Source organism: Rhinolophus ferrumequinum, chromosome 2, assembly GCF_004115265.2.
Source record: "Rhinolophus ferrumequinum isolate MPI-CBG mRhiFer1 chromosome 2, mRhiFer1_v1.p, whole genome shotgun sequence".
Classification (NCBI taxonomy): Eukaryota; Metazoa; Chordata; class Mammalia; order Chiroptera; family Rhinolophidae; genus Rhinolophus; species Rhinolophus ferrumequinum.
The window spans coordinates 57,404,149-57,432,055 of NC_046285.1; the positions used below are offsets into that span (position 1 = coordinate 57,404,149).

At 37.6% G+C, this 27,907-nt stretch overlaps 1 protein-coding gene across 8 annotated transcripts in view; it reads right to left on the minus strand.

The window, feature by feature from the left end:
• LPP (LIM domain containing preferred translocation partner in lipoma) overlaps window positions 1-27,907 on the minus strand; it is a 656,883-nt gene that overhangs the window by 319,830 nt on the left and 309,146 nt on the right. For all 8 annotated transcript variants that reach the window (XM_033123201.1, XM_033123175.1, XM_033123185.1 and 5 more), the window contains one exon: window positions 20,357-20,479. In XM_033123201.1, the coding sequence (XP_032979092.1) occupies window positions 20,357-20,479 (123 nt within the window). The remainder of the gene's footprint in view (window positions 1-20,356; window positions 20,480-27,907) is intronic.

Sequence of the window (27,907 nt, forward strand, 5' to 3'; positions counted from 1 at the left end):
CTCTCATGGGCTGGGCTTTGAACCACAGGAACTCATAGTAGGATCAGTGGGAGAATGGTGTGGATGACCTCACATGGACAGTGGTTCGCTTCTCACAGTAGTCCCACCCCGGGCAGCAAAATGATCACTAGGTCTTTCCTGAGAGCTCCAAGGTAGAACAAGAAGAATTAGCACAGTGTAACAGCGCTGGTTTTCACCCTAGAGATGGAGATGTCTCAGAGTATTCTCTGGCGTGAGCGGGATGATGCTCAGCAAGGCGCCAGAGGCCCAAATCCATATTTTAAGCAGATCTGTTCCATTTTAGCCATTTTATATATCAAGCTTCCAATTAGGAGTCCATTTAACCAGAGTTCCCAGCTATGGTGAACCACTGACGTACTAGAAATATGCAAGGAACTGTAGACCGAAGATATAAATTTAAGCATGTGGGTCTCATTTTCTTTTTGTGAAAATTAAGACAAGTCATTTCACATTTCTGGTCCTCAATTTTGTCATATATCAGATGGGTTAATGACTAATTCACATGTGCTAAGGAACACAAGAGACATCCTATTCTACATGCACTTTGTGTGCAGTAAAGCACTTCCAAATCATGAACGTTAGCACATGCTACTGTTATAGACAGGCTCAGTAACTTTATAAAGAAGGGATGCTGAAGGAAAGAAGGCTGACCCCAGTATCTCTAGTGACTTATGTTTGGTGTGATTTTACCCTGATAGGACACAGGACTTTCAAGTTCCCATCCAAACAGCTTTCAGATGAGTTACGGCATTGAGTTATTTGCACTGAGGACACACTGATAAAGGGACCATAGGGAAACGTAACCCTGTATAAGTTTGTTTGTTGCCTGAGATTTCTGGTACGAGTAATCACTGTACACAAGGCAGGGAGACAGAAGGGTAGAACGCATTTGCAGAAACATACCTACCTGCCTTGTTTCCAGGCTTATCTCATAACACTTGCGCTACACACCCTGAGCTCCAACCAGGCCAAACTATTTCCAGTTCCTTAATATACGTACTTAAATACCTTAGAAAGCCTCCTCTAACCTCTCAAGGAAGGGACAGAAACACCTTCCTCTATGAATCCATAGTACTTTGTTCAGACATCCCTCATTATATTAATCATATATCCTTGTCATCTGATTATAAATCTGTTTCCAACATGAGAATGAGGAATGGTCATGTTGAATGAGGAATGAGGAAAGCTATGAACTGTACTCCCCTTGATTTCAATCTGCAGTGCCTGCTTTCGTTAGGGTCTAAACCACTGCTGGTTGACTGAAGAAGTATATGATTCAATGAATAAATACATTTTAAAAATTGATACAAACTAGCACACAGTTAAATGTTATTTTCTCAATTTGTGGGATGGTCTCTGATTTAAAAACAACAAAAAAAACCAACAAAAAAAAAAAAACCAACATAAAAACCAGTAGGATTTAATTGACTGAGAAGATCACCAGGTAAAATACCAGATAGATGAACTTTCATGGGATAAGAATAGATGCCCCACAATGTCTTTTGTTTTAAAATACTGACCCTATTTCCCATTTTCTCTTTTTGATCTCTTCTTACTCAGCTGCTCTCCTTGGATTTGTCCAGATTCCTATATGTCTTTTGAAATTCAAGGCAAAATCACTATGGCCACTGTAAACTCTGCCCTGGAGCACCTAGGGACAGGCTCAGATCTATCACTTCCAAAGGTAACACTGCTCCTGCATTTGATCCCTCCCTGTTCAGTCCGCTTCTCCATCCATTTAAACTTTCTAAAATGAACAGATACAGGTCGGGGTGGGAAAAGCTGGGAGTAAGAGAAAAGATAGAAACATGGTCTTACATATAGATAAAAACGCAAAAGAAATCGGACAGAGTGGTTAAAAGTATAGGCACTGGAACTTGATCACCTGGATTTGAACATGAACTCTGCCAGTGTGAGCTGATTTGACCTTTGGCAACTTTCTTAACATCTTTGTGCCTCATTTCTCATCTGTGGAAATGAGAATAATGACTACCTCACAGAACTGTTGTGTGACTTAAGGGAATGCTGAGAATTACAGAACTTACAGCATGCTTGGCACATAGTAAGTACGCAACGATGGAAACCAATATAACATAAAACATTATATGATATACTAAGACATGGTACACTACAAAACAATACAATACAATACAATACAATACAATACAATACAATACAATACAATACAATACAATACCAGATTGTACTTTCCAAGGAGGATGACAACAATCTCTCTTGTACACATGCTCTTCTAGAACCCAGCCAGTCTCACAAAAGGTGGAGTGTCCCCGCACTTGACCTTAGGCGAGTCTTTGTGACTACCTCAATCAACAGTGTACATTGGAAATGAAACTATACCTAATTTCTAAAACTAGGTCCTAAAATGCATGTATTTCCATCATGTTCTTTTGGGATATTTGCTCTTGGAACTCAGCCAACACATTATAAAGAAGCCCTATTACTCTGGGGAGATATCCATATGGAGAAAAACCACAGTCCTGACGTACAGCTCTAGCCAAGCTGCCAGGACCAACATTCTGGCCATTAGTCAGGTATCTTGAAAGTGAATCCACCACGCCCAAGTCAAGCCACATGAGCAGAGATAAGCCGTCCTCATGGAATACTACCAAAATTGTAGATTTGTGAGCAAAATAAGAAATATTATGTTTTGGGGTAGTTTATCACATAAAGATGACTGATATATGAAGTTCCTTATCAATTGAGGACTGATACAGATATAGAAATACATAAAATTATCTGTATTTTTATGAACTGAAACTCATCCATTCCGTCAAAAACGGAGTGCTTGCTTTGCCTCAAACTGCATATTATTAATTTCAACAAAAACATTTTTTTTCAAAAGGCTGTTATGGTTTATAAAGAGTTTTCACAAACAAGATGTGTACATCAGATACATATATACATGTGTGTATATATATATATATAGTAAAGGTGATGGGATGTCACTTCTACAATTAGGTTACAAATTATACATATATATGATCTGATATATATATGGCAAATGATAGCTCCGTGTTACAGACTGAGTAACTACATCTCAAAGAATAAGGAACTTGACCAAGATCACACAGCTAATGAAGGCAAATCAAGTCTCAAAGCCAGATCTTTTAACTCCAAATCCAACACTGTTTCCATTACATCAAACTAACACTCCAGACACAGGAGTGTGAGTACAGGTGTTTTGATCCAACTCTTGGCTCAGCTATAATCTCTGTGGCTTGAGCAAGGCCCACCATAAGCCTTGGACTCCTTGAGAAAATGAGGTGGATAGATCAAACGACATCTAAGATCCCATCCAGCTCTAACATTCTCAGAGCGTGGAATTCTGCCTACACCTGTTAGAGCCTTTCATTACCTCTTGTTCCTTCCAAGTTGTATTCTTATCTTGATATCACACCTGCCTCCTCCACCCCCTGCCTTGACACATCCAGCAGATTCCACAAGCAAATTTGTATTTGCGCTAAATGCCTATGGACAATAAGTCTAACTTCATTCACCCTCTTCCGTAGTATGCTGGCTTCTGAGACAGCCCCCAATGATCTCCACCTCCTAGTATTCACACCCTTGCATACTCCCCTCTACCTGAGTATGATCTGATCCTAGTCACTTACTTCTAACCAATAGAAACTAGTAAAGGTAATGGGATGTCACTTCTACAATTAGGTTACAAATGATATGACTTACATCTTGTTAGCAGACTCTACGTATTGCCTTCTCAGCTCCAATTCTTTGATGTGATGAGCTGCGATGTTGGAGAGGTCCACATGACAAAGTGCTGAGGGCAGTCCCGTGCTGATAGCCAGCTAGAAACTACGGCCCTCAGTCCAACAACCCAGGAGAAACTGAACCCTGCCAACAACCATCAGAGCTGGGAAGCAGATTATTCCCCAGTCAAACATTCAGATGAGAGGGTAGACTCTCAACCGATACTCTGATTTCAGATTTGTGAGAGACTGTGAAATTGATGGTCCAGCTAAGTTCTGCCCAGATTCCTGGCCCACAAAAAAATTTTTAAAAATTTTAAAAAATACACACACACGTACCTACAGGTCTGACAATAAAGTTTGTGAACTTGTTGCAACAATGTTACTAACCTTTTTTGATATCAGAGGGATTATTCATTATTCATTATGAAGTTGTACCAACTGGACAGTTAACCAAGCTTACTGTTTGGAAGTGCTGAAACAGCTGTGTGAAAAAGTTAGACGACCTGAACTTTTCGCCAACGATTCATGGCTCTTGCATCACGACAATGCACCAGCTCACACAGCACTGGGCATGGACTGTGAAGGAGTTTTTAGCCAGTAAACAAATAACTGCATTGGAACACCCTCCCTACTCACCTGATCTGGCCCCCAATGACTTCTTTCTTTACCTGAAGATAAAGGAAATATTGAAAGGAAGACATTTTGATGACATTCAGGACATCAAGGGTAATACGACAATAGCTCTGATGGCCATTCCAGAAAGAGTTCTAAAATTGCTGTGATGGGTGGATTAAGCGCTGGCGTCAGTGCATAGCTTCCCAAGGGGAGTGCTTCGAAGGTGACCGCAGTGACATTCAGCAATGAGTATGAGGATGAATTTGTGAACTTAATTGCCAGACCTCGTGTGAGTGTGTGTGTTTGTGTGTGTGTGTGTGTGTGTGTGTGTGTGTGTGTATACGCTCGTATATATAAATATGGTAAAGTCTGTTTTTAACAAACTTTTAAGCAGCTAGGTTTTTAAGCAATTTGTTGAACAGCAATAAAGAACTAATACAGAGATCCTCTGAATATCAGTAAAGGGAGAAACTCACTGAAAACATGAAAGTCCTGTCCCTGTCTCCACCCCCTAACATCTCTATCCCAGAGGATCAAAAACAGAACGCAGCTCTTCTTATATTTTCATTCACACCAACAGAAACACAAGCCCTAAGGAACCCAGAGAGGCCCCGACAGGTATTAGCCATATCCTGAAGAAAAAGTAGGGAGGAGTTTCACTGAATCAAGCTGAAAGGCAAACAGAAATTAGGGATGATATGTGAAAGGGAAAATATCCCTTTCTAGTAGAATACACCCAGGTCAATGTGGACACTCTGTACAGAGTTTCTCAAGAAGATGAGGGACATCACCTACAAGCTGCCTTATAATTCTAATATCGGGGACACCGAGAATGGAAGAAATGAGTAACAACTGGACTCATTTACAAGTAGGGGCCTGAGTCTTAAGAGAGAGTAACTGACTGACTTTATACACTTATTAATTGCAGAACTGAAAGAGAATCCATTTCTCTTGGCTCAATTCAGTTTTCTTTCCAATGCAAAGGCAAAAATCCCCCCCAAAAAACAAACAAACAAACAAACAAAAAACAAAAAAAAATGTTTTAAGCAAAATAGCAACTAACTTATTTCATCCTTAATAAATGTGACTTGTAGGGAGGGTAACGTACATAAAAGGAGACTGAAAAAATTCATAAAATGTGCACATGTATGAACCACATCTTACATATATGTATGCTTTCAGATGCATAAATACTAAAGGACAAGTTCTAATTGCTTATTTTTAAAAGCAGACTAGGAGATAAATCAGTGCAGGAAGGAAATAAAAGGATTCTATGTGAAAAGTGACAAGTTTATAATGTACTACTCCCTCCTGAAAACAGAAAAGTCAATATTTACCTTAGATAAGTGGGGAAAGGATGTGCTTATCATAAAATATATTATGTTTAACATGATATTGCATCTGATAACTGGGGTGAGTTTGAAAACCATTTGTATAGTGCTTCATAATTTACAAAGCAATTTCATGCACAGTATGTCATTTACTTCTCACAAAACCATATATGGTAAGTAGAAGAGGTAATCATATCATGAATGAGGAAAATGTGCTTCAGAGAGATAAAACAATTAAAATTCCTGCTTCTAAACATGGAAGGAATGGAACTGGGATCCTAGTTTTCTAAATCTAAATACTTAGTCCAAGAATTGCAGATGAAAATTCTCAAACAAAAATTTTCCAGACTCTGTCAATTTACTAGGTAACCAGGGGAAGACATTTCTCTACATTTCCTCCTCTAGAAAATTAAGACATTAGACTAGTGTTTGTTGTTGACACTGGATCGAGCCTTAAGAGTATACAGCTGTGGAGATGAGAGAAAGAAGGAAGATTTCCTTTACAAAACGTTTGACAAACAGCTTTGAAGGGTTCTCAAAGTGTGGTCCCAGCATGTCTTCCTTTCAATATTTCCTTTATCTTCAGGTAAAGAAAGAAGTCATTGGGGGCCACTGGAAACTTCTTAGAAATGCAAATTCTTGAGCACCATTGCAGACCTACTGAATCAGAAACTCAGGGAGTGGAGCCCACCACTCTCTGTATTAAAAGTCACTGAAGAACAGTGACTGGAACCATAGTTTTAGATGCTTTAGTTTCTGTGCAGGTAAGATGTGAGAATAAATTATAATAACAGTCCAATGTTAGGCTTGTTAAATTGTGACGTTTATAATCTATCAGTTCTGATTTTTTATTTTAAAGTGAACCTAATTCAGTTATCAGAGGAATTGCCTTGTAATCTACAGAAATAGATCATGATTCATGCATGTGTCAGAGAAAAGGACAAGACTGGTTAACCCTCCAGCTTTGGCTTTCCAGTCCATCATTAGAACCACTGCAAACACCAAAAGGACTGGACAAAGGCTCCGGGACTGCAAGACTCACATCCTCTGGGGTATTACAAAAATGATGCCCAGTTATATGAGACAGATCATCTATTTCAGAGATTTGGAGGGATATCGCAGACTAATTTTATATGTCACAGACAATATTATATGTCAATCTTCTTACATAAAAACAATAATAACTCAGACAATTTAAGAATAAGCATCCACCTCTCAATAAGATCTGTTAATGCAAATAGTGCTAACTATATGCCAAACACTGTTTTAAGTGCTTTACACATGGTAACTCATTTATTTTATTCCTCATTACAGACATATGAGGTAGATACTAATAATTATGTTCATTACAGAGTTGACAAAGTCACACAGTTAGAAAATGGTAGAGCTAGAATTTGAACCCAAGACAACCTGGTCCTAGAATTTACGATTTTAATCACTACAATATACTTCTTTCAAATAATCTTAAATTCAATGAGGTTTGTTCCAAATCATCCCGAACACTATAAATTTGGGTTCAAATTATCTTAAAGAACACAGACTTGGTCTTTCAATGGGCAGATACATCCCTCTAGTCACACATATGACTCCCATCAACTTCAACCCAGTTTTAGGAAAAATCTTCTATAGTGAATAATACAAGCACAGAAAGGAAAATCAACATAAATTTTCTTTCACAGGGGGAAAAGGCCAGACCAACTCAAAACTAAAATAACCACGAGAGATCATCTCATTCCTCAAGTCCAATTTACAGATATTGAAACAGACTCAGAGAGGTAGTGACTACTCACTAGACATCTTGTCCGGAAATTCTGGCCCTCTTATGACATCATAAATATATGTTTCCAGAGTTCTGACCACATTATTTCATTGGCCTGTTTTTAAGAGATGATATGTTCTTTGCAAGGCTGAAGAAGTAAAGTGTCTTGCTGCTTGACTTTCACACTGTTTCAGATATAATCTTAGTGTTCACCCAGAGTTCCACTGATATTCTTAAAGACCATCTTCAAGGTCATTCAAGGATCTCATCAATAACAATTTTAATAAATAAAACATCTAGACCAGTTACCATGGCAAACAGCACAAAGCCATTATTGAGACTGAGTAGTTTGCCTTATGAAGAGAAATAGTTAATTTGGGGGGGCCGGAATAAAATCAAAGTCTTTCCTTCCAAGTTTTATATCAGGGAACAGAAAACTGCAAGCCCTGTAACCAAGAATGAGAATACCATGAAGTCCCAGCATCACTGAAGTAATTCGCCCATCTGTTGCCTGAATTCCTTTCAAAGCATTATTGCTCAAATTCATTTGATAACAATGAAGGCGGTAAAAGCAACAGTAGCAATAGTGGTATCATGCACAAGATAGTATATTCACACCTTTTATACACACCCATTATTTCATGTGGTCCTCATGTCAACTCTGAGACATGTTATTGACTCAGGTTAATAGCTGAGGTTAGAGAGCTTAAATAACTCACTTGTCAAATACCAGACTATCATTTCAAATGCCTCCAATAAAGGCAAACTTGCCATCTTCTAAAGCGGCCTACATTGAACTTCTACTGCCCTTACTGTTAGAAAGGTGTTTTCCTTATATTAATATTGCCGGCTGCCTTTCTCAGCTTGTAAATACTGGTCTTTCTTCTGCTCTCTGAAGCTGCATAGAAGTCTGATCCTACCTGCAGAGATTCCTATACAAGTAAGAATAGGAGGCACAAACAGCCTCTATGACAGGGGTGTCCAAACTGCGGCCCGCAGGCCAACTGGGGCCCGCGATCCATTTTTAATTGGCTCGCAGCAAATTCTAAAAATATATTTAGTTTACTAAAATAAACCAGGTGAAGTAATATGTACTTCACCTCGAGTGAGTGGCCCGGCTCTTTGTGTATTTTACCGCATATGGCCCTTGGTAAAAAAACGTTGAAAAAAGTTTGGACACCCCTGCTCTATGACATCCAGGCAAAGTTTTACCGACCCCTCTTCTTCAAGCAACATCCTGTATGTTCTTCTTTCTTAGTATGTATATTCTATGTTGTAATTGTCAGTTTGTATTCTCCCAACAGACTGTAAGCTTCTTTAAAGTGAGAGCCATGAACAATTTTACCTGTGTATTTCAGGAACATTGCTCAATAAAAACTTTTTAAAAAGTTGAGATATAATTCACATACCATAAAATTAACCGTTAAAAATGTACAACCAGTGGTTCCCAGTATATTCAAGGAATTGTGCCATCTATATTATCTAATCCCAGAATATTTTAATTTTTTTCCAGAGTGACTCCTGTACTCATTGGTAATCACTCCCTGTTCTCCCCCCCACCCAGCCACTGGTGATCACTAATCTTTCTGTGTGTATGAAAGATTCATACACACATTATTGCCTATTCATATAAATGGAATCATTCAAAATGAAGTGTTTTGTGTCTGGTTTCTTTCATATAGCATAATGTTTTCAATGTTCGTCCATGTTACAGCATGTGTCAATATTTCACTCCATTTTATGGCTAAATAATATAAAATGTTATGGATACATTACATTCTATTTATTTATTCATCAATTGATAGATATTTAGGATGTTTCCTACTTTAGGCTATTATGAATAATACTACTATAGACATTCATGTATATGTTTTTGTGTGCACATGTGTTTTAATTCTCCTGGGAACAATGGGAAAGGAATTGCTTGGTCATATAATAACTCTATGTCTAACCTTTGAGGAGCTGCTAGACTTTTTCCAAAGTAGCTCCACCATTTTACAAGCAAACAGAAATGTATGACAGTTCTAATTTCACTCCCCCCTTGCCAACACATTTTATTGTCTACCTTTTTTATCACAACAATCTTAGTGTGTGTGAAGTGGTATCTCAATTTCATTGCAGTTTTGATTTGACCATTTCCTACATAACTACTGATGCCAAGCATCTTTCTCCATGCATAGTATCATCTTATATATATTTGAAAAAGAAATGTCTATTCAGAATCCTTTCTCCATTTTTAAATTGGATTGTCTTTTTCTTATTGAGTTGTAAGAGTCTTGATATAGTCTAGGTACAAATCCCTTACCAGATATATGATCTGTAATGTATTCTCCCAGTCCATGGGTTGCTTTTTCACTTCCTTGATGTCATCTAAAGCATCACTTTCTTGATGTCATTTGAAACACAAAACTGTTTAATATTGAGGAAGTACAATGTATCTATTTATTTTCTTTAGATGTTTGTGCTTTCGGTGTCACTGACTAATCCAAAGTCATGAATATTGCTCCTGTGTTTTCTTTTCTTTTAAGAATTTTAAATTTTTAGCCCTTATATGTATGTCTTCAGTCAATTTTGTTTCTTCTTCAGTAAATTTTGTTAATTTTTGTATGTTATAGGAGGTAGGAGTCCAATTTCATTCTTTTGCATGTGGGTATCCTTTTGTCCCAGCATCATATGTTGAAAAAAACTATTCTCTCCTCATTGAATATTTTGGCACCTCTGTTGGAAACCAATTGGCCAGAAATGTAAGTTTATTATTTTTGGACTCTCAATATAATTCTACTGATCTACATGTATACCTGATGCCAGTACCACACTGCTTGATTCCTGAAGCTTTGTAATAAGTTTTGAAATTGGAAAGTATGAATAATTGCTTTTCTTTTTCAAGACCATTTTAGTTATTATGGGTCCTTTGATTTTCCATATGAATTTTATGATTCACTTGGCATTTTCCACACACAAAAAAAAGAAAGCTGGAATTCTGATAAGGATTCCTTTGAGTCTGTAGATTAATTGGGGGAGCACGGCTTTTTAACAATACAACTGACCTTTGAATAACATGAGGGTAAGGGATGCTGACTCCCCCACCACCCTCCACGCACACAATCTAGAATTCATGTATAACTTTTGACTCACCTAAAACTTTACTAATCGTCTACTGTTGATAGGAATACTAATAACATAAAGTCGATTAACACATATTTTGTAATATTCTATGTACTACATACTGTATTCTTACAATAAAGTAAACTAGAGAAAAGAAAATGTTACTAAAAAAAATCATAAGGAAGAGAAAATACATTTACAGTATTTTTAAAAATTTGCATGAAAATGCACCTGAGCAGTGCAAACCCCTGTTATTTAAGAGTCAACTGTGTTACGTCTTCCAAACAATGAACACAGGATGTTTATCCACTTATTTAGGTCTTCTTTAATATATTTCAACAATTCAATAGAAATTGTATGTTCAACTAATAATGAATAAAAGAGAAAAGTGAATAAATAAGTGAACAAACCAATCAAGGAATCAGAGAGAGAGAGAATCCGAGCAGCTCTTGGAAAAACATACACAATGACCATCTTCTTGAATCCCATTTCCATTCTCAGAAAGTCACCCTTTACCAGTTTTCAACATATATTTCAATCTTTTCCTCATACCTTCAGCCATAAATTCTAGTGTTTCTTTTTCTTTTGCCCATCTGATATTATGGACAGTGGTGGGCAGGTGATGGTTTGAATGATACCATTTCCATTCGCACCCTTCCTGCTGCAAGAAGCTTGTTCTAACACAGCTACAAACAGACCACCATGATCCTCCCTCTTTTTTCTCCCCTTGCTGGCAGTAAGGTCTGATTTACAAGTGACTGTAAAAGTAGATTTCCCCATAAACAAAGTTACATATCATAACTTTTATCTATGGTAGGCTGACTGATAAGAAAAGGAGTCCTACAATTAGTATTACATAGAATATTAAGCCATCCAGGACACTATTTATAAAAACTGTTTCCTGGCTTTTGACTACTTTGGTAAAAATCAATTTATCACATCGGCAATTTGGGAAATAAAACATCACTTTGTGTAGGTTGGGTGGCTGAGATGGGCAAGAAGACCCCATATTGCTAAGGAGCTTAGCACTTCCAGCAGTACCTAAGAAGTATCATTTTCCAGTATTTTCATATAAGTAGTATAATATCAAGCTGGAATTAGAAAAAAATTAAAAAGACTTTACAAATGATTCAGGTAACGTGCTTATGTGTCTGACTACTAGTACTTCAAGTTTTCTGAAATACCATATTTCTTAAAAGGAAGAAATAAATATTCTCTTTAGCCACTTTAAATCTTATACTTTATTTATACCACTTACTATGTTACTTTAATGGATCCATTGTTTACTATCAATATAAGCAAAGAATTCACTTAGAACTCAATTGTCTCTTAAAAAAAGTCTGAAGTTTACATATTTTAAAGATGTTCAGAGGCACATATAGATAGAAAGTTTATTTCCATTTGAAAAAGCATGAGTTAGATTTAGGCAATTAGTTTTAGAATGGCTTATAATCGGCATATACTTACAATATATCAAATATCAGGGGAGGTATCAGAAACAATGTGGTAAAAGAAGGAGGACATGAATCTTAAAACTTCAAGCAAAGGGTCATATGATGATTCTGCAGATTTTTTTTTTCTCTTTTTCTCCTTAACAAAGGAAGCATATATATGTTAGTTTACCAATCAGGTGATTTTTTTGTCTCCTATCATTGAATCCAATAATTTACCACATTGATCTTTGTATTAGAAAACACTAAGTAATATATGGTCCTCTCTTTTCAGCAGTACTGTAGAAGATACAGAAAAGAAGTTGATTTATTTTTATGTTATCCCAATACTAAGAGAATAGGTATAGTATTGAATTATAACCCAAGATAACATCATCTTCTCAATTAAGTGCATTGCTTTCAAGTGATATAAGGCAATGCAAGGATAAAACTAGAAATTTTAGCTGAATCAATGTCTACCATTAAGCTGTCCTGACAAAACTCATCTGCTTCAGCTATATTTAATTTTTTTATTGGTGCAAATACATGTTAATTAGGACAAAATCAGAAAGCAGGCATCCTTTGTCATTCACTAACTCGATATCAATTCCAAACTGGATTCTCTGGCAGATTCTAGGGTGTAGATACTTGCATCATTACTGGATTTGATGAAAACAATTACTTATTTATTCAGCATATATAAATTTGCATGCCTCTTGTGTGCCAGAAAACAAAGAATACCTTGCCTTAAGAACTTCATAGTCTGGTGTTTATCATAATTATTTCTTTGCCATTGAAGCTTAAATCATTGCCTGCTTTTACACTGTCTCTATAAGGTATACTCTAGGAGGTTAACTTATTAGAACTTGAACTTTACATTTGAGTAATTTGTGATTCAGAGCAACAAAACACAAACCATTCCCTTCTATGGTCTTGAACCCTAATATGACGGCATAGCTTAGATACACATTTGGGTTAGGGCCCAGGGACCAAAGCAGAGAGACACATTCCAAAATTCACAAGTAGCCCACATACAAATGAAAACTACCTGCTGGCTGAACAGCGGTATGTGCCCAATTTGTATTTTTCATTTCAATGAAATTCCAGTTTACAGTGTTAAAAGGAAATATGTGCATTCAAATTATGAAATATAACAAATTAAAGTTTCATATCTATAATTAATATATTCTCTGAAAGGCAATGTATGACTTTCCTGGTAATTTTTCCACAGTGTGAAAATAACCTTAGCAGTTATACACCAATGTGATATTTTATGTAGGGACAGACCAGTTACTCACCGTGACAAATGGTGATATGTAGGATTGGTTATTAACCACCTCCAACCTTGTGTCTAGAAACCATCGTTATCATCACTATACTTTAATTTGGTTATACAGCATATAAAATAAATGGGTACCAAAATGGACAAAACAGTGACAATATCATATCTGAGGTAAGGCTTTTTCTCTTAAAACACAACACTCCTATGTATTTGCCACGGTAAAGTCTATTCATCTTGAGTAAAAAAATATAGCTGGATTTGTATGTTGTTGTTTAGTTGCTTCTTAAATTAAAAAAAATAAAATAAAAAGAAGTCACGGGTTTCAGACGAAGGCTACTACCAAAATAGATATTTAAACAGTGGGAGGGGAGGAAAGAAATTCAGAAACCAGTCCTGACAAGAAAGCTCTTTAATTTTGCAAATGTGATGTGTGCTTCTGCATGGACATAGGACTAATTATTTCCACTAAGATGCTGTTGTAAAATGAAGAAGCTCAACAGGCAGCTTTGTGTGTTACTTTTTAAACCAATGCCTAAAACTGAGTGATTCAGTGTAATGTAACACAGTCATCACTGAACCAAGGTCTTGCAAACAAATCAGAGCTAAAGGCTACCACAGGGATGTGGTCAGAATCCCACAGAAGACATCCCCATGCCTCCCCAGGCTCCAGCAGAGCTGCTTCCCCCTCAGCTTCTTCCAGCATCACTGCTGGGAGCTAACCTACACCGTACACTTGGAGCGTTCTCTTAGACTGGGACACGTCAAATAGACATTTTTATGCAAATCATTTGTAAAGGTAGATTTTCAGCCTAAATTCCTACTCTGCAAAGGTTACATTTTCATGGCACTCAAAACAAAGTTTTAAAGTTAACTTTGTTATGCTCATAACATATGACACAAACACAAGCATCATCTTCTAAAAAAGGAAGGGGGTAGAAATGTTATTGAGATGCAATTACATACAGTCTAAAAATTAATTGCCCTTCATCAAACTCATGGCATGAAACTCTGAGTCAGCCAACCACTCCTCCAACCCCACCTCATTGTTATTTAACTGTAGAAGTGTTATGGCAGGTACAGACTAATTCAAAGTAACTCAGATCTTTTAAACATGGTCATTTCAAGAATTAGAGCTTGTTTTCTTTTAAAATAGTATTTTCAGATATTTTACTTTTCTGTACTCCAGTTGTTTGTCTTATATATGAGATTTGTACAATGTTTCAACTTTTACCACAGCTCTCAAAGAAAGCTATTAGTAAGCCGACAATACATATCCATAGACAGATCCTTTTTCTCCAGCGAATGACAACAGTATGCTCCTAAATTTTTCCTAGGAGAATATGGGAAGAGGAAGGTGACCCTGTCCACACCTATTCTCTTTTTCAGCAGCATGAGACCCAGTTCCTATGTCAATTCCCAAGAAGACAAACAGCCAGCAAGGCCCCAGTCCGCAGGGATGGGAGCATCTCATCACACAGTAACAGCACCTTGCAGCTTTCATCTCCCAGCAGCCTACATGTTTGGGTTGCATTGAATAACATGAAATATTAAACATTTAATTACTAATTAATCTCCTCTGCAGCTGCTCATGGATTTTGCAAGCTAGAACAGGGAGCTCAAGAGAATAGACGATCCTCTGCACGACAAGACTCCACCCTGATTATGCTGCCTGCAAGCCCTCAGGCCATGTGAATTCCTAATAAAAATCCTTCCATACAACACACACACACACACACACACACACACACACACACACACACACACACACACACCCCCTGTAGTAATTTCTCTGGTTGCCTCATAGATTATTACTCTATGAAAGGAATTCAGCGTGGGAGCCCTGGGATTGCAATTAAAGACGCATACATGTGATCAAACAGCATTTATGTAACTCAGTTTTCAAACGAAAAAATTACAATACTTTTTAAATGCTTTAAATGAGGAAGATCAATACAGCATTTACAGGGTAACTAGCATTCAGAAAGGATAAGCCCCAAGCTTACAAAGATCTGAAGCTGTAAAGCAAGCTCCAGACACAAGCTAACAATCCCAAAACGAAGTGGGAAGGACTGGACTGAGTGAAGTTATCGCTTGGAGCCAACATCTTATTCCTTGTAACTCTAGAACAATATGGTATCTCTGCAAGGGGGAATAATTGTAGTTCTCATGTCCATTTTAGAAATAAAGAAAAGGAAGCTCAGGCTGGTGATGTATACAGTTCACACAAACAGAGCTCCTTTTAGGAAGGTGACCACATGGAATTGAGAAAACTACTCTTATTGGCAGACTTGGAGCCTAAGATATTAAACTATACCCAACCCAACCTTTACCTTCAAAATCTCTCCAAATTTTTTCATACTAGTCTACATGAGGATAGTGAAACTGCATTTGATCAATTGAAAAGCAACTTGATTAAAAAATTACTAAATCCCCAGTTACCAAGAAATAGTCATACAAAATATCCAAAAGTTCTTCCAAATCACCTACGCACCAGCTCCAAATCCACCAAAATTACTACAGGGAAGAAAAGGCAGATTTTACTAGGAATTAGAAGACCAGAACTCTAGCCCTGGCTCGGAGGGGGAGGAGAAGAAATGTAAGTCCATGATTTATCTTTTGTCTTCTAAGAAATCAAGAGAATTTCAATCTGACCTCTTGTGTAGCTCTTCCAAAGAGCATAAGCTGCACTGCTACAAATGAGGCCAGATGGGTGGGGTCTAGATATCCAATAACTGTCATAAATTTTCTGTATATCTTTGAGTTATGTTTTTGATTTATCTACTCCTTTGTTATGTTTCCAAGACATATTTTAGAGAAAATACCACCAAAGGGAGGCATTTTTGGAATAAACTATTTTAAAAACGAAAGGAAACCAAACTATCCCTTGATTGCTGTTATCATTCCCAGGAAACCATTATGTCATGTTTCAGGACAAAGAGAAAGAATCATTCCTCCTGCCTCTAACTGGGCCTCACTGAGGAGTGTTCTTTCCCTCTCTCAGCAAAGACTTTCCTTCTGTACAGTAAGAGTCTGGCTACACGACCTCAAAGGCCCACCTAGCTCTGATACTCCATGATCGTCCCACCTCCTCCGAATTCTCACAGCTGTTCTTCTCACACTACTCCCTAACACACATATTTTAAAATAGTTAGAAATTTTAGCTCCAAACACTAAGCTAGTTTAATTGCATACCTCTGTGCAGGGCTATAGACGTATAGTTTTATATCTTATTTAAAATTTGCTAAAGGAGTTACCTCCAAACCCACTGTACGTAGAAACACCATCTCCCCTACATTCCTCCTTGTATTAATAGTGATCTTGGTCATCAAGAGGGCTATTTCGGTACTAAGTGCATGTAGTTCCATCTGCCTATCCCCTTTGCACTCCATATACCCTATATTGCATGTGAGCGAACTTGTTCTTTAAACAAGGCATTCACTTTCCACATTCCTTGACTTTCTCATTATTGTTATTCTCCCAACCTCGAATCCCATGCCTTTCCATGACATAGGCAGCCAAGTAACTCAAATGCTCTCGGCTCTGTGCAGTTCTCCCTGACACTTCCCTAGAAAGGTATAAAGCCAAATGTTGATACTCTTAGTTTTGATTTTCCAATAATTTCAATATCTGGTGAATCACATGATAAAGTAGCCAACTGAAGCCCTTCTTCTGTGGCCTTTAAAATCGTCTGTATGCTTGTTTCCTTGGTAAGACTACGAATTACTCTAGAGCAAGGGCATGTTGATACTAATCTTTATATTTCTAATGCCTGATCCATAGTGGGATATCAATGAATATTAGGTGAATGAATGAAAATGTAGAAGTAAGCCACATTTATCAAATGAAAATACGAATAAATAAGTGAACAGATCTAAAGTTGGGAAATCTGAGAATAGAAAATGCTTCTTTGGAAAAAGGAGGGAAATGCTCCATAAAATCTATTTTCAAGTGCTCAGACATTTTTATCAAAGTTGTTATATGACTAGAGCTCCTTTGGATATCTAAATGCACAAACATTCCACATATATTATTATTTTCCCCTAGATTCATGAGCCAAAGCAGCCTTACAAAGGCAATTCAGAGACAGGTTTGGGAAAGCATACAACACATGCTTGCATAATGAGAAATCAGACCTACTAGCCTACTTTTAGTAGTCAGGTGACTCAACAGGTTTTGCAATTTGCTTTGGATCAAAAATGGAAATATCAGAGTCGGGCATTAACAGTCTACATTTCTAGGACTTCTCAAGTACCTTTTAATTACAACACAACACTGTCTATTGCAGACATCATCTTCTCTTGGAACATATTTTTAATATTTTAAGTGTGTGATTATTGTTCTCACAAAATATAATTATGGTAACCAATGAATACTACACATCTAACTCAGTTCCACCACAGTGAAGATAACTCAGAAGAAGGAGTTGCATCTCCCAACTAGCTCTTGTTTTCCTAAACTGGGATAATAAAAAAAAAAGTTAGGGAGGATCATTCTTTAATTTCTAAATGGGACGGGCTCATCGAAAGTAGATTTTACCTTAATTCTCAACTTATTCTACTTAAAGGTGACCATTATGAACATTTTTAACCTTCTGAATGTTTTTTTTTATTTTTATTTTTATGAGAAAGCATACTCAAGGGACACTGTTACTCAGATGACTGATTTCATAGTTTCGTCATTGGTAAAATCATTTTTAAAAAATCCTGACATCCTCAATTTGGTTCTAGAACTTAAAATCAAACATGGGTCTAAATTCAGAGCCCAGCTGTGCTCACATTATGGTCCTATGTCCAAAAGTAAGCCACGTGTCTGCGAAGTCTTAGTTTCCTTAGCCACAAAATCAGCACATCTTCCACGAGTTTCTTACTCAAGTGAGAGTATATGTGAAAGTGTTTTACAATCAGTAAAGCACTGTCCAAAGGTCAGTGATTATGAGTTTGTGTATATAATAAGATTGTTCAAATAAAAATGTAGCTACTGAATAAACCCATTAAAATGCAGTGGTTTATGGAAGGTATATGTACCATAGTCTTAAGGAACAAAGGCTATTTTAAACAAAAACCTCTAAGCAGAATCTCCCCATATATATTAGGCATAAGAATTGAGGAGGAAATAAAAAGCTTAAGCAAAACCCCTATTTTAAAAAAGGGTGGGGACATGGATGGATGAGTCCAGTGGCAAAGTCATGGCCTCCCTATCCTGGGAAACCGGGCTGGAGGCATTTGCTTGAGTGGAAGAAGAAAAATGCTGAACATCAAACACTGGTCAGAAACTAGGAAATAAGCAAGGCTTGCTAGAGAATATTTCTCAGACCCGGGCCTATTCTCCTTCAACTTTCCAGAGTTGGTCTCATTTCCTAAGTTCTTTTCTCAGAACGATATTTAGCTTTCCCCTGAATGGGAACCTACACTTTCCCCATTATCTATAAAAGACAGGCCAAAATCTTAATCTAGCATTCAAGCGTGTTCCCAGGTTTTCAGTAGGAAACCTCCCAGTGCTACAGCCACTTTAAGCCTTCGATCGCCGTGGCCATAGCCTAGACCTTCCTCCCCTAGGACTGAGGTTGTTGTCCATCATTGTCTCCATCATTACTCTTCCACCTTTCCCTGCACCAACACACACAAATCCGATAAATCTTCTCAGATTCTGCCACCTTTAAAAGCATATATCACTCTCTTCCAGATGCTTCTACAATATCTGCCATAGTTTAACTAATATAATAGGTTCTGAAAGATGAAAACTTGGTTCATTTTTTTTTCCCCTTTCAACCATCCACCCTTCTTGTCCTAAAAGTTTCTCAAAAAAAACTAAGTGCCTGCTGCATGCTTGCAGTTTAGTACATGTTTACAGAAAGGAAGAGCATTTCCACTACCAACAGGTCTGGCGAGGCCGAGAGAGAAGACAGTTAAGGAAGAGCTAAGTTCTTGTGTGTTTTATCATATGCCCCCTCAGAACTGACAGTCCCATTTTGTGTTTAGAAAGGCAATGGGGTTATGTCTAAAGAGCAAACAACTGACACCTTATGTGCAGTTCAGGGTTGAAATGACAGATAGCAGAGAAGCCGGACTAGTTTTTAATTTGTGGAAGGAACCATCATGAATATAGGAGCAACTATTCAAGAACTGGAAAGAACTGAGATGCTGCATGCACTGTCATTTAGTTAAGCACGCATCACACAAAAACCAAACACAGTGACCACAGTGCTAGTCCAATGTTTGCATCTAGAGTTCTGATGGCTGTCTTCTAAGGACCCCGAAGTCCTGAAATCGATGTGCCATTATCTTCTGCAGACCTGAGAGAGACAGGGAATGACTACTAGCAATGGAAGATCAGCTTCTGAAATGCAGATAATAAACTAAGATGCAGAAAAATAGCAAAGATCCAAAGTAATCAAAGAAATAACAAGGTACCATTTGTACTTAAAAAAACAAATTAAATTTCTATCACCAAATTCTGGTGAGACTAAGGAGAAAACTGTTATCTTCAAAGTGCCTGTATATGCTATTCACAACCTTTGGAAAGAAAAGTGGGGGGAAAAAAATAAGTGGCCATACTCCTCAAAGTAGAAATCCCACTCTTAAGCATCTAAGGAAGGGAAATAGCTCCAAAGAAAATAGGCACAAACGTGGCCCTCTTAGCATTGCATACAGCAACAACAAAAAATGGAAGCCACTTTACATATCCAACAAAGGAATTTCTTTACAGAAGAGGTAGCCCTCACCTTAATTTCAACATAGCCAAGCTAAATCCTGTCTGTGAAGACTGTAACCACATGCAACAAAATACCCATGTATGCAAAGCCAGAAAAAGTACAGGGCAATGGAATAAGAAGAGATTTAATTTTCATAATCTTTTTGTATAATGTTGTTGTAGTATTTTAAAGAACATCTAATAAAATCAACTTAAAAGTTTCTGTCTGTTAAGTAACACATGTTAATATTAAATAAAAAGACCATTTAGACTGTTGACTCTGAAAAGATTAAAAAGAAAAAAAAAGGAAGGGATATAAGCAGCAGCGTGTTGTTTACCATAATTGTAGACTAGCTGTAACTGGCAGTGTGGACACACTTCTGGTCAGCTCTTACCTGTGGAGCCCGGGGCTTGTAGGGGGAGCTGCACTCAAGGTCAGCTAAAATGCTGGTCAAGGAGTCAATCTCAGCATCCAGGCTAGAGCGTCTCTCCTCAAGGGTCTTGCCTCCAGGATTTCCCTGCCAGAAGCAACACAGACAGGTTAAAAAGGGAAATTTTCAGTTTCCATTGATATGAGTCTAAGTTCAAATTTCTCAAGTTACAGTGTGGCCTTGTCTAAGCTTTTCTGCACCTTTTTATTTTTCTCTTACAAAATCTCAGGGACGTGGTCTGGAGTAGGATTATCCCGTTTTGACAAATAAGAAAACTGAGCAGTATAAAGTGATTTTCCTAAGGTCACACAGTTATTTTTTGATGAATATAAAAGTAAAAGGAAATAAATGTCTCTATCCTGTACTCAAGGAGCAGATCCAACTGGGAAGATGTTGCAAGTTCTTGGTGTTCAGAAACCACTGCTTAAAATGAAGACATTTTAGTTGAAACAGGAAGGGGCAAAGGTGGGAGTCTTATAGCCCAGAAAGAGGAATTACAGAGGGAATAAGTGGATAGTAGGTGTCTCTGAGAGAGAGATGGCAAGTCCCAAGCAATAAGCCTAAATGATTAACTAGATGCAGAAAAATAGCAAAGGTTTCTGGCTAAGGGGTTGCAGAGGAAGCACGAACCGTGGTCACTGTTCTATGGTCACTGTTCTACTGCTGTATGGATTTCATATGTCAATGTCCCACGTTATCAGAAGCACCTACTTCTACCTGCACTTAGAATCTATGAAGGTTGAATAGAAGACAATAACACTGCTACACAGACATTCCCAGCAGGCACTGTGGGCAGGCTCAGGAAACCAAGCAAACAGTATGCCTACAGCTTAAGGCAAGGAAATATAAAGTGAGGCGGCCCTAAGATTTGAAAGCAGGGTGAATTAATCTTTTAAGGTGACAAAGTAATAATGGCTATGGATTATAATGGGGGTGTCCCTTAAGACCCCATCAAGAAACCAAAGTGCATCTGTAATAAGACCCAATGGAAATGAAATAATGTTAAATTAGTACAATCTAATCAATTCTATTGAACTTGTCTAAGGAAGTTAAATATCAGGATAGTTCCTGGGAAAGTTTAGAAAAAGCATTAGCCAAGAAACCAGAATATCCTCAGCAATAACAAAAGATAGGATATACTGAAAAACTATCATTAAATCTTGCAATTCTCTAAGTGAATGTATCTTGTTAGTGAATATGCTGCATCAGGCAACAATAACATTCTGGAATTGCCCATTAAGACCACTCGTTCTCTTCCCCTAGTAGTTTGCTCACCAAACCAACTTCCCTGAACTTAGTTATTTAAATCTCTGCATCCAAAAGCCCTAAGGGGATATGACACATCAGTCAGTCTCTTGTGAATTCAGCCAGCATGAGTTAATCCCTCTGGACCTGACCTGTCCAGGCACACAGATAACACCAACCTCTCTGAAGCTGTGGACCAGTTCCTTGAGCCAAAGCCAATGATGGCTGCCTGCCCCAGAGGCATCTGGCATCCTTCTTTGTGAGCCATTTATCACATCATCTAAAGCAGCCTTCACGTCGTTTTCTCCTTCTGGATGTATTTGCACGACTCCTCACCGCTCTCTATCCCCTCACTTGTTTTGTTTATTTTTCTCACAGCATCTATCGCCATCTAACATTATCTTAGGTATATTTGTCTTTCATCAGTCTCCCCCAGGAAAATGCAAGATTCATGCGGGGAAGGACTTTGTTCTGCTCCTCACTGATTCCCCAGAACCTTGCTGAGGACCTGATCCATGGAAATGTGCAATAAATATTTTAAGTAAATAAAAATTTACTTAAAAAAAGAAAAGAAAAGAAAAACGACAGATTCTACCATAGGTCGAGCCAGTAACCTTTCTCCGATTAACATCTTTTGGGTAAAAATAACTAAAGGTACAATAAGATCAGTGGATGCTCTAATACAGAGAGTACATATTATGGTATAGACAGGAAACCAAAGGGCTCGGAGTGCATGTTTGTGCATACCTGTGTGTGTCAGTGTATTTCACACTGAATGGCCCAAATCTGAACATCGCCCTTGTAAAAAATTAGTTTTGTATCAGCTCCTACCACAGGCCAAAATGAAAATAACAACAACAAAAACTGAAATGAAAGCTTGGTTATGTTTTTTTAGAGTCTTAATTTCCAGTTTAACCAAACCCTGTAAGGCCAGTGGGTCTTTGTCCAGGGAACAGATACTGTGAAAATGCTAATCCCTCTATTAGAGGTGAGCTCATCTTTAACCCACTGAGTATTGATAACTATTAAATACTGCGGTATCATCAAGAGAAACGTCTCTTAAACACTTATCTGTTATGCGTAAATATAAAACATTATAATAATTATGAATTTGATAAATGTTTTTCCATATACTCATAGACAGCATGATATACTGGTAAGGGCAGTGGATTGGAGTCTAGTTAAATTCTTTCCTGGACCATAGTTGCCTCCCTCTATAAAACAAGAAGAACATCACCTGCCCTACCCAAGCCAGAGAGATGTTAAAAGATTCAGATTAAAAAAAAAAAGGATGGGGAAAATACTTTGTAAATTGTAAAGTGCCGTAATTATGATGATCTTCATAAATAGCATTAATTACAGCAACCAGTAACTATAAATTAATATGAATAATACAGCTATTGTTAATTATTATTCTTCTTACGGGGAATATCATTCATTAAGTATTTCCTGGGGGTATCAGTAAAGAGGCAGGATTTAATAAGCTCTACAACGTCTGTACTCTAGCAGAAAGTACATCAACTGTCCATCCCTAAGTCACTAGGATATCTAACCACAGAGACTCGAAAGTCACAGAATTACCCTGCACTGTATAATGAAACAAGTAATTATAGCATGCAACTAGCCTGTGCACGTAAGACATCAACTGGTATCCAGCCTCCTTATTCTGCAATCCCTCCGAGTTGGGACTACTCCCCATTTTCAGTTTCTCATATTAGGTTGTTGCAATTTAATAAGTTCCAGCCACTGCAGTGGGATTTTGCACCAAAAGCCCCCCTGTTGTCCTCTGTGAACTTCTGATTAGAGCTTTGCTCTTACATTTTAATCCCTGTCATTAATTAAAATAGGCCTGTTTCTCACTATAGAATCTCTATGTCTTAGCTCAAATAAGTTAATTCCTGCCCAAGGCCCCCCACCCACCCTTTTCTTGGTACGCTCATCTACTGTCTCAGCACCTCTAGATTTAGCAACTATCCTACTACTCGCAACACTTTACACTAGATACCAGAGGCCACAGTCCTATAACCAGCCAACACAATCCTGCACACTTACCAACGTGTCTTCTCCTTTACTGCTTATCACTGTACATTTGCCAGTGACCTGATGGTTAAATAACCTTCCAGAGGCCAACTACCAAAAAGGAAGTTTCTCCTGACTCTTTGCCTAATGCTTTTTCTAGATACCACGCAACCTCCTACAAAGCAGTCATTTTAATAATAACAATTCTCATATTCTTCAACTGTAACTAGACAGATGCCATTGTCTTAGTCCAGGTTCCACAAAAAAAACAAAGCCAGAGACAAATGCTTGCATGTAGGTCCCAAAAAACAGTACTGAAGGACTGGAAGAGTTAAGCAGGGGAGGAGGAAAGCCAATTCAGAGGTTCTGTATTGGGATGGTCATCAGCACAGGCAATTAGGGCTCCATTCTCCTGAAAGTCCTCTGAGGAGTCCTGTGAAATATGCCTCATATCGTCCCGCCTTAGGGTGAAAAAAAAGAATATCTATCTCCAGGCTCCAGTTCCCCATTGGTTTAGAGTTGCTTATGGGGTTATAAACTCTGACATAACTTGTCCCAAGAAGTAGATTGGTGACAGACAAGCCCTAGGACAGAAAATGAGAGGAAAGTATTGCAGATGAGGCAAGGTGCCACCAGGTCATACCTATGCAGAGACAGTCACTATAGCAAATGGCTGATGCATGGAGGTGGAATGAGAGGATGAGAAGCGAGATACAAAAGGGGTCCAGTGACTGTGTCACTTTACTAACAGCTACAAAACTCACAGGAACAATCTATTCATAAGATATTAATTTCAATAATATACTTATTTTCATCAATTCAATAAATATGTATATAATAAAACCTCACCAAAGTACAACTGGGTCTTATAACTTGAAAAATCATCATTCTTAGTGCCACTAGTAGAATTACAGGGTGATGACTCCCCCAATGTAAATACATAGGAAGAGACTTCAAAACAGAGCCCAGAACCAAAATGCACAGCCTGGGATGCCATTTCCAAGAGTCTGACTTTGGATGGGTCATGTTTTAGCCCACATATTGCTAATACGCTAACTACAGGTGATAGACAAGAAGAACCAGTAGTAGTGAGTTATGACAAAGTACACATTTGTATTTACCTATACATCTGTTATATCCAAATATCTTATTTCAAAAGAAATTAAACTCATAGAAAAGTTGAAAAAATAGTAGAATGAACTCCACCCACAAACCAGAGTTCAACCAGATTCAACAATGGCCAACATTTTGCCACACTTCTGCGATCTCTCTCTCTCTCTCTCAGTCTCTCTCTCTCTCTCTCATAACAATAACAAATAAAAGATAGGAGTGATGATGCAGATGAGTTTGGTCAAATTTTTAAGGCTATGGGCAAATTCTACAGCTTATATATAAAATATTCATAAAATGTGGTAAGATTAGAACAATAACTACCCTTCAATAAAAGGAATAAGTAGATTTGAATGAAGCAGCAGGAGAGAGAAGACTTTAAGATATTTTCCAACCCTGACTCAGATGCTAAAGAAAAACAAAGCAAAACAAAACAAAAATGAAAAGTTAAGTATTAAGGTTTGACAATAGCAAAATGTACCTTTTGTCAATATATTAAAAGGTATATAGATTCTGTTTCTTAGTGCATTTAAACCATTTGAAAGAAGTTGCACAAAATCCCCTCCACATACTTCAGCTTGTGTCTCCTAAGAACACCTAATTTTTCGATACCATTATCACATCCAAGAAATTGAACATAGGTGCGGTATTATCTCATATTCACTCACGCTCACATTTCACCAGCAGTCTCAGTAATGTCCTTTTATTTATTGTTAATTCCTGTCCAGAATCAAATCAAAGATCACACATTGACATGACATGCCTTTTTAGTCTATTTTAATTTAGAACAGATGCCCCACCTATTTGTGTCTTCCATGAAACTGACTTTAAAAAAAAAAAAAAATTAGGCCAAGTAGCTTATAAAAAGCTCAACAGTCTGCTTCTGTCTGATGCTCAGTTTCAGATTAAATAAGTTTGGCAGGGACATCACAATGTATGATGCCGTGCCCTTCCCGCTGCATCACATCAGGAAGCTCATGATGTCATTTGGGCCCAGTTTGGTGACGTCCTATGTGATTGCTCAATCAAGGTAGAGTCCACTGGATTTCTCCATTGGAAAAGTGTCCCCTTTCCTTTTAAATCAATGAATTATCTGTGAGACTCTGCTGATATTCTGCTCATGAAGAAACTTTCACCCAATGGTTTTAGCATCCACAGATGATCCTTGCCTGAATTGATGATTGCATTGGTGATTGCAAAACGGTGAGAGGACTCACTAGTAATGAATGGAAATAAATGGATCCTGCTTAGCATAATAACAATTTATTTACTAAGAATTCATTTCCATTTTGAGGTAGGGAAACAGGACTAACTGCAAAGTCCTCTGCTATGAAAAACCATCAGGAACCTAGTGACAAAATCTGGCTATTAAGAAAAACAGTCAAGGGGAATAATCTAATTAATTATAACCAATCTCTGTCCTAGGAAGCTCACACCCTAGAATTAGACACAATACCCAGGGTCACATTCAAAATATGTATGAGCCAGACCTCGTCATCAACAACCCCCAGAATCTTCGGTGAGGGCAAGCAATCACACTGACACAGCACCGCAGGGGGACTTAAAGAGATAAGATTTGTATGTTACTGCTTGAAAAATACCTGAGAGAGAAACTAAATAATCAGAGTGAAAACTTGAAGGACTAAATCCTCGATTTTTAAATCTTGTTTCACAAAGCTCAAGAATTTCCTCCGTGTAACACCAAGTGACTGCCAGTCACTACCCAAGTGTAGGCTTCATTTTGATTCATGAGAAGAAAAGCTTTCCCTGATAGCTTTGGAGTATAAAAGGATCTCACCTTACGGGAACCTAGACGGTTATGATCCCCAAACAGTATACTCTTTCCACATACAAATTTGATGGTCTTTTCAATGGTGTTACTTAACCATTAATAATACAGTATGAATTTCACTTCATTTTTATTTTCTCTTATGGTCAGTAAAGTTTATTATTCCCTTTTTTCTAATATCAGTAAAAACAAAACCAACCAACCAACCAACCAACCAACTAACCAAATGTTGGTGATAGCAAAAAGGATACCAAAAAAGCTGTATTATCTATAAACAACAAACTGTATCCACTTATCATTTATCTATCATCTTTTAATCTTTGATGAAGCTAAGGACACAGTCAATGGATTCCTTTGTTTGTGGTCATTTTTATGAAATTTTTCACCCAAAGCACACTTAACACAAAAAGTGTAGTGGAAAAGGCTCTGGAGTCACACTGCAGGGTTTTGAAACCTGGATCTGCCACTCACCAGTTCTGTGACCTTAAGCCATTTACCCAAAGTGTTCTGGGTCTCATTTCCTCATGCAGTTGTTGTAAGGATTAATCGAGTTCATACATGTCAAGTACTGTTCACATCCAAAGTATTCAATGTTAGCTACTCAATTATTGCTTTGACCACAGTATCAAAATAAATGCTTTGGCTGGCATAGTCAGTGAGTACATAACTTTGAAAAATATTTTGACTGAAAGTGAAAATCAATTGCTGGGGACTTCCGATAGATGGGGGTCCTGCAATGGTGCTGGAAATTAACACATGCAATGGTGCTGGAAATTAACTGTGAAGAACAGAATTCTAGATCAGTGGTTCTGAAACTTTAGCCTACACAGAACCCCAGAGAGAGCTTGTTGAAACACAGATTACTGGACCCCATCCAGAGTTTCTCATTTTCTAGATCTAGAGATCTGGGATGAGACCCAAGAACTTATATTTCTAACAAGTTCCCAGGGAATGCTGATAGAGCTGGTCTGAGGATTACACTTAAAGAACCCCTGCTCTTAGTAGATTTATAATACAATGAACATTTAAAAGGACCGGTGTGTGTGTATATGTGTGTGCATGTATGTGTAAGCAGAACTGAATTTACAAAGTTTTACCTTAAAAACAACCTCTGTTATGTGACATTAATACCAATAGACAATCCAAATAATGGGTGAGAGAGGAGATCTGGATTAAAAATAACTAAATAAAGAGGAAACAGCAGCACTGTTACTTACTATAACCCCCCATGCTACCTAATAATAATGTGCTGTGTAATAATAATAATAATGTGCATCACACTGATTCAGGTATTTACGTAATCAGTGTGACAGGCAGCATTTGGTAGTGAGAATTCTAGAAAATGTGGCCTA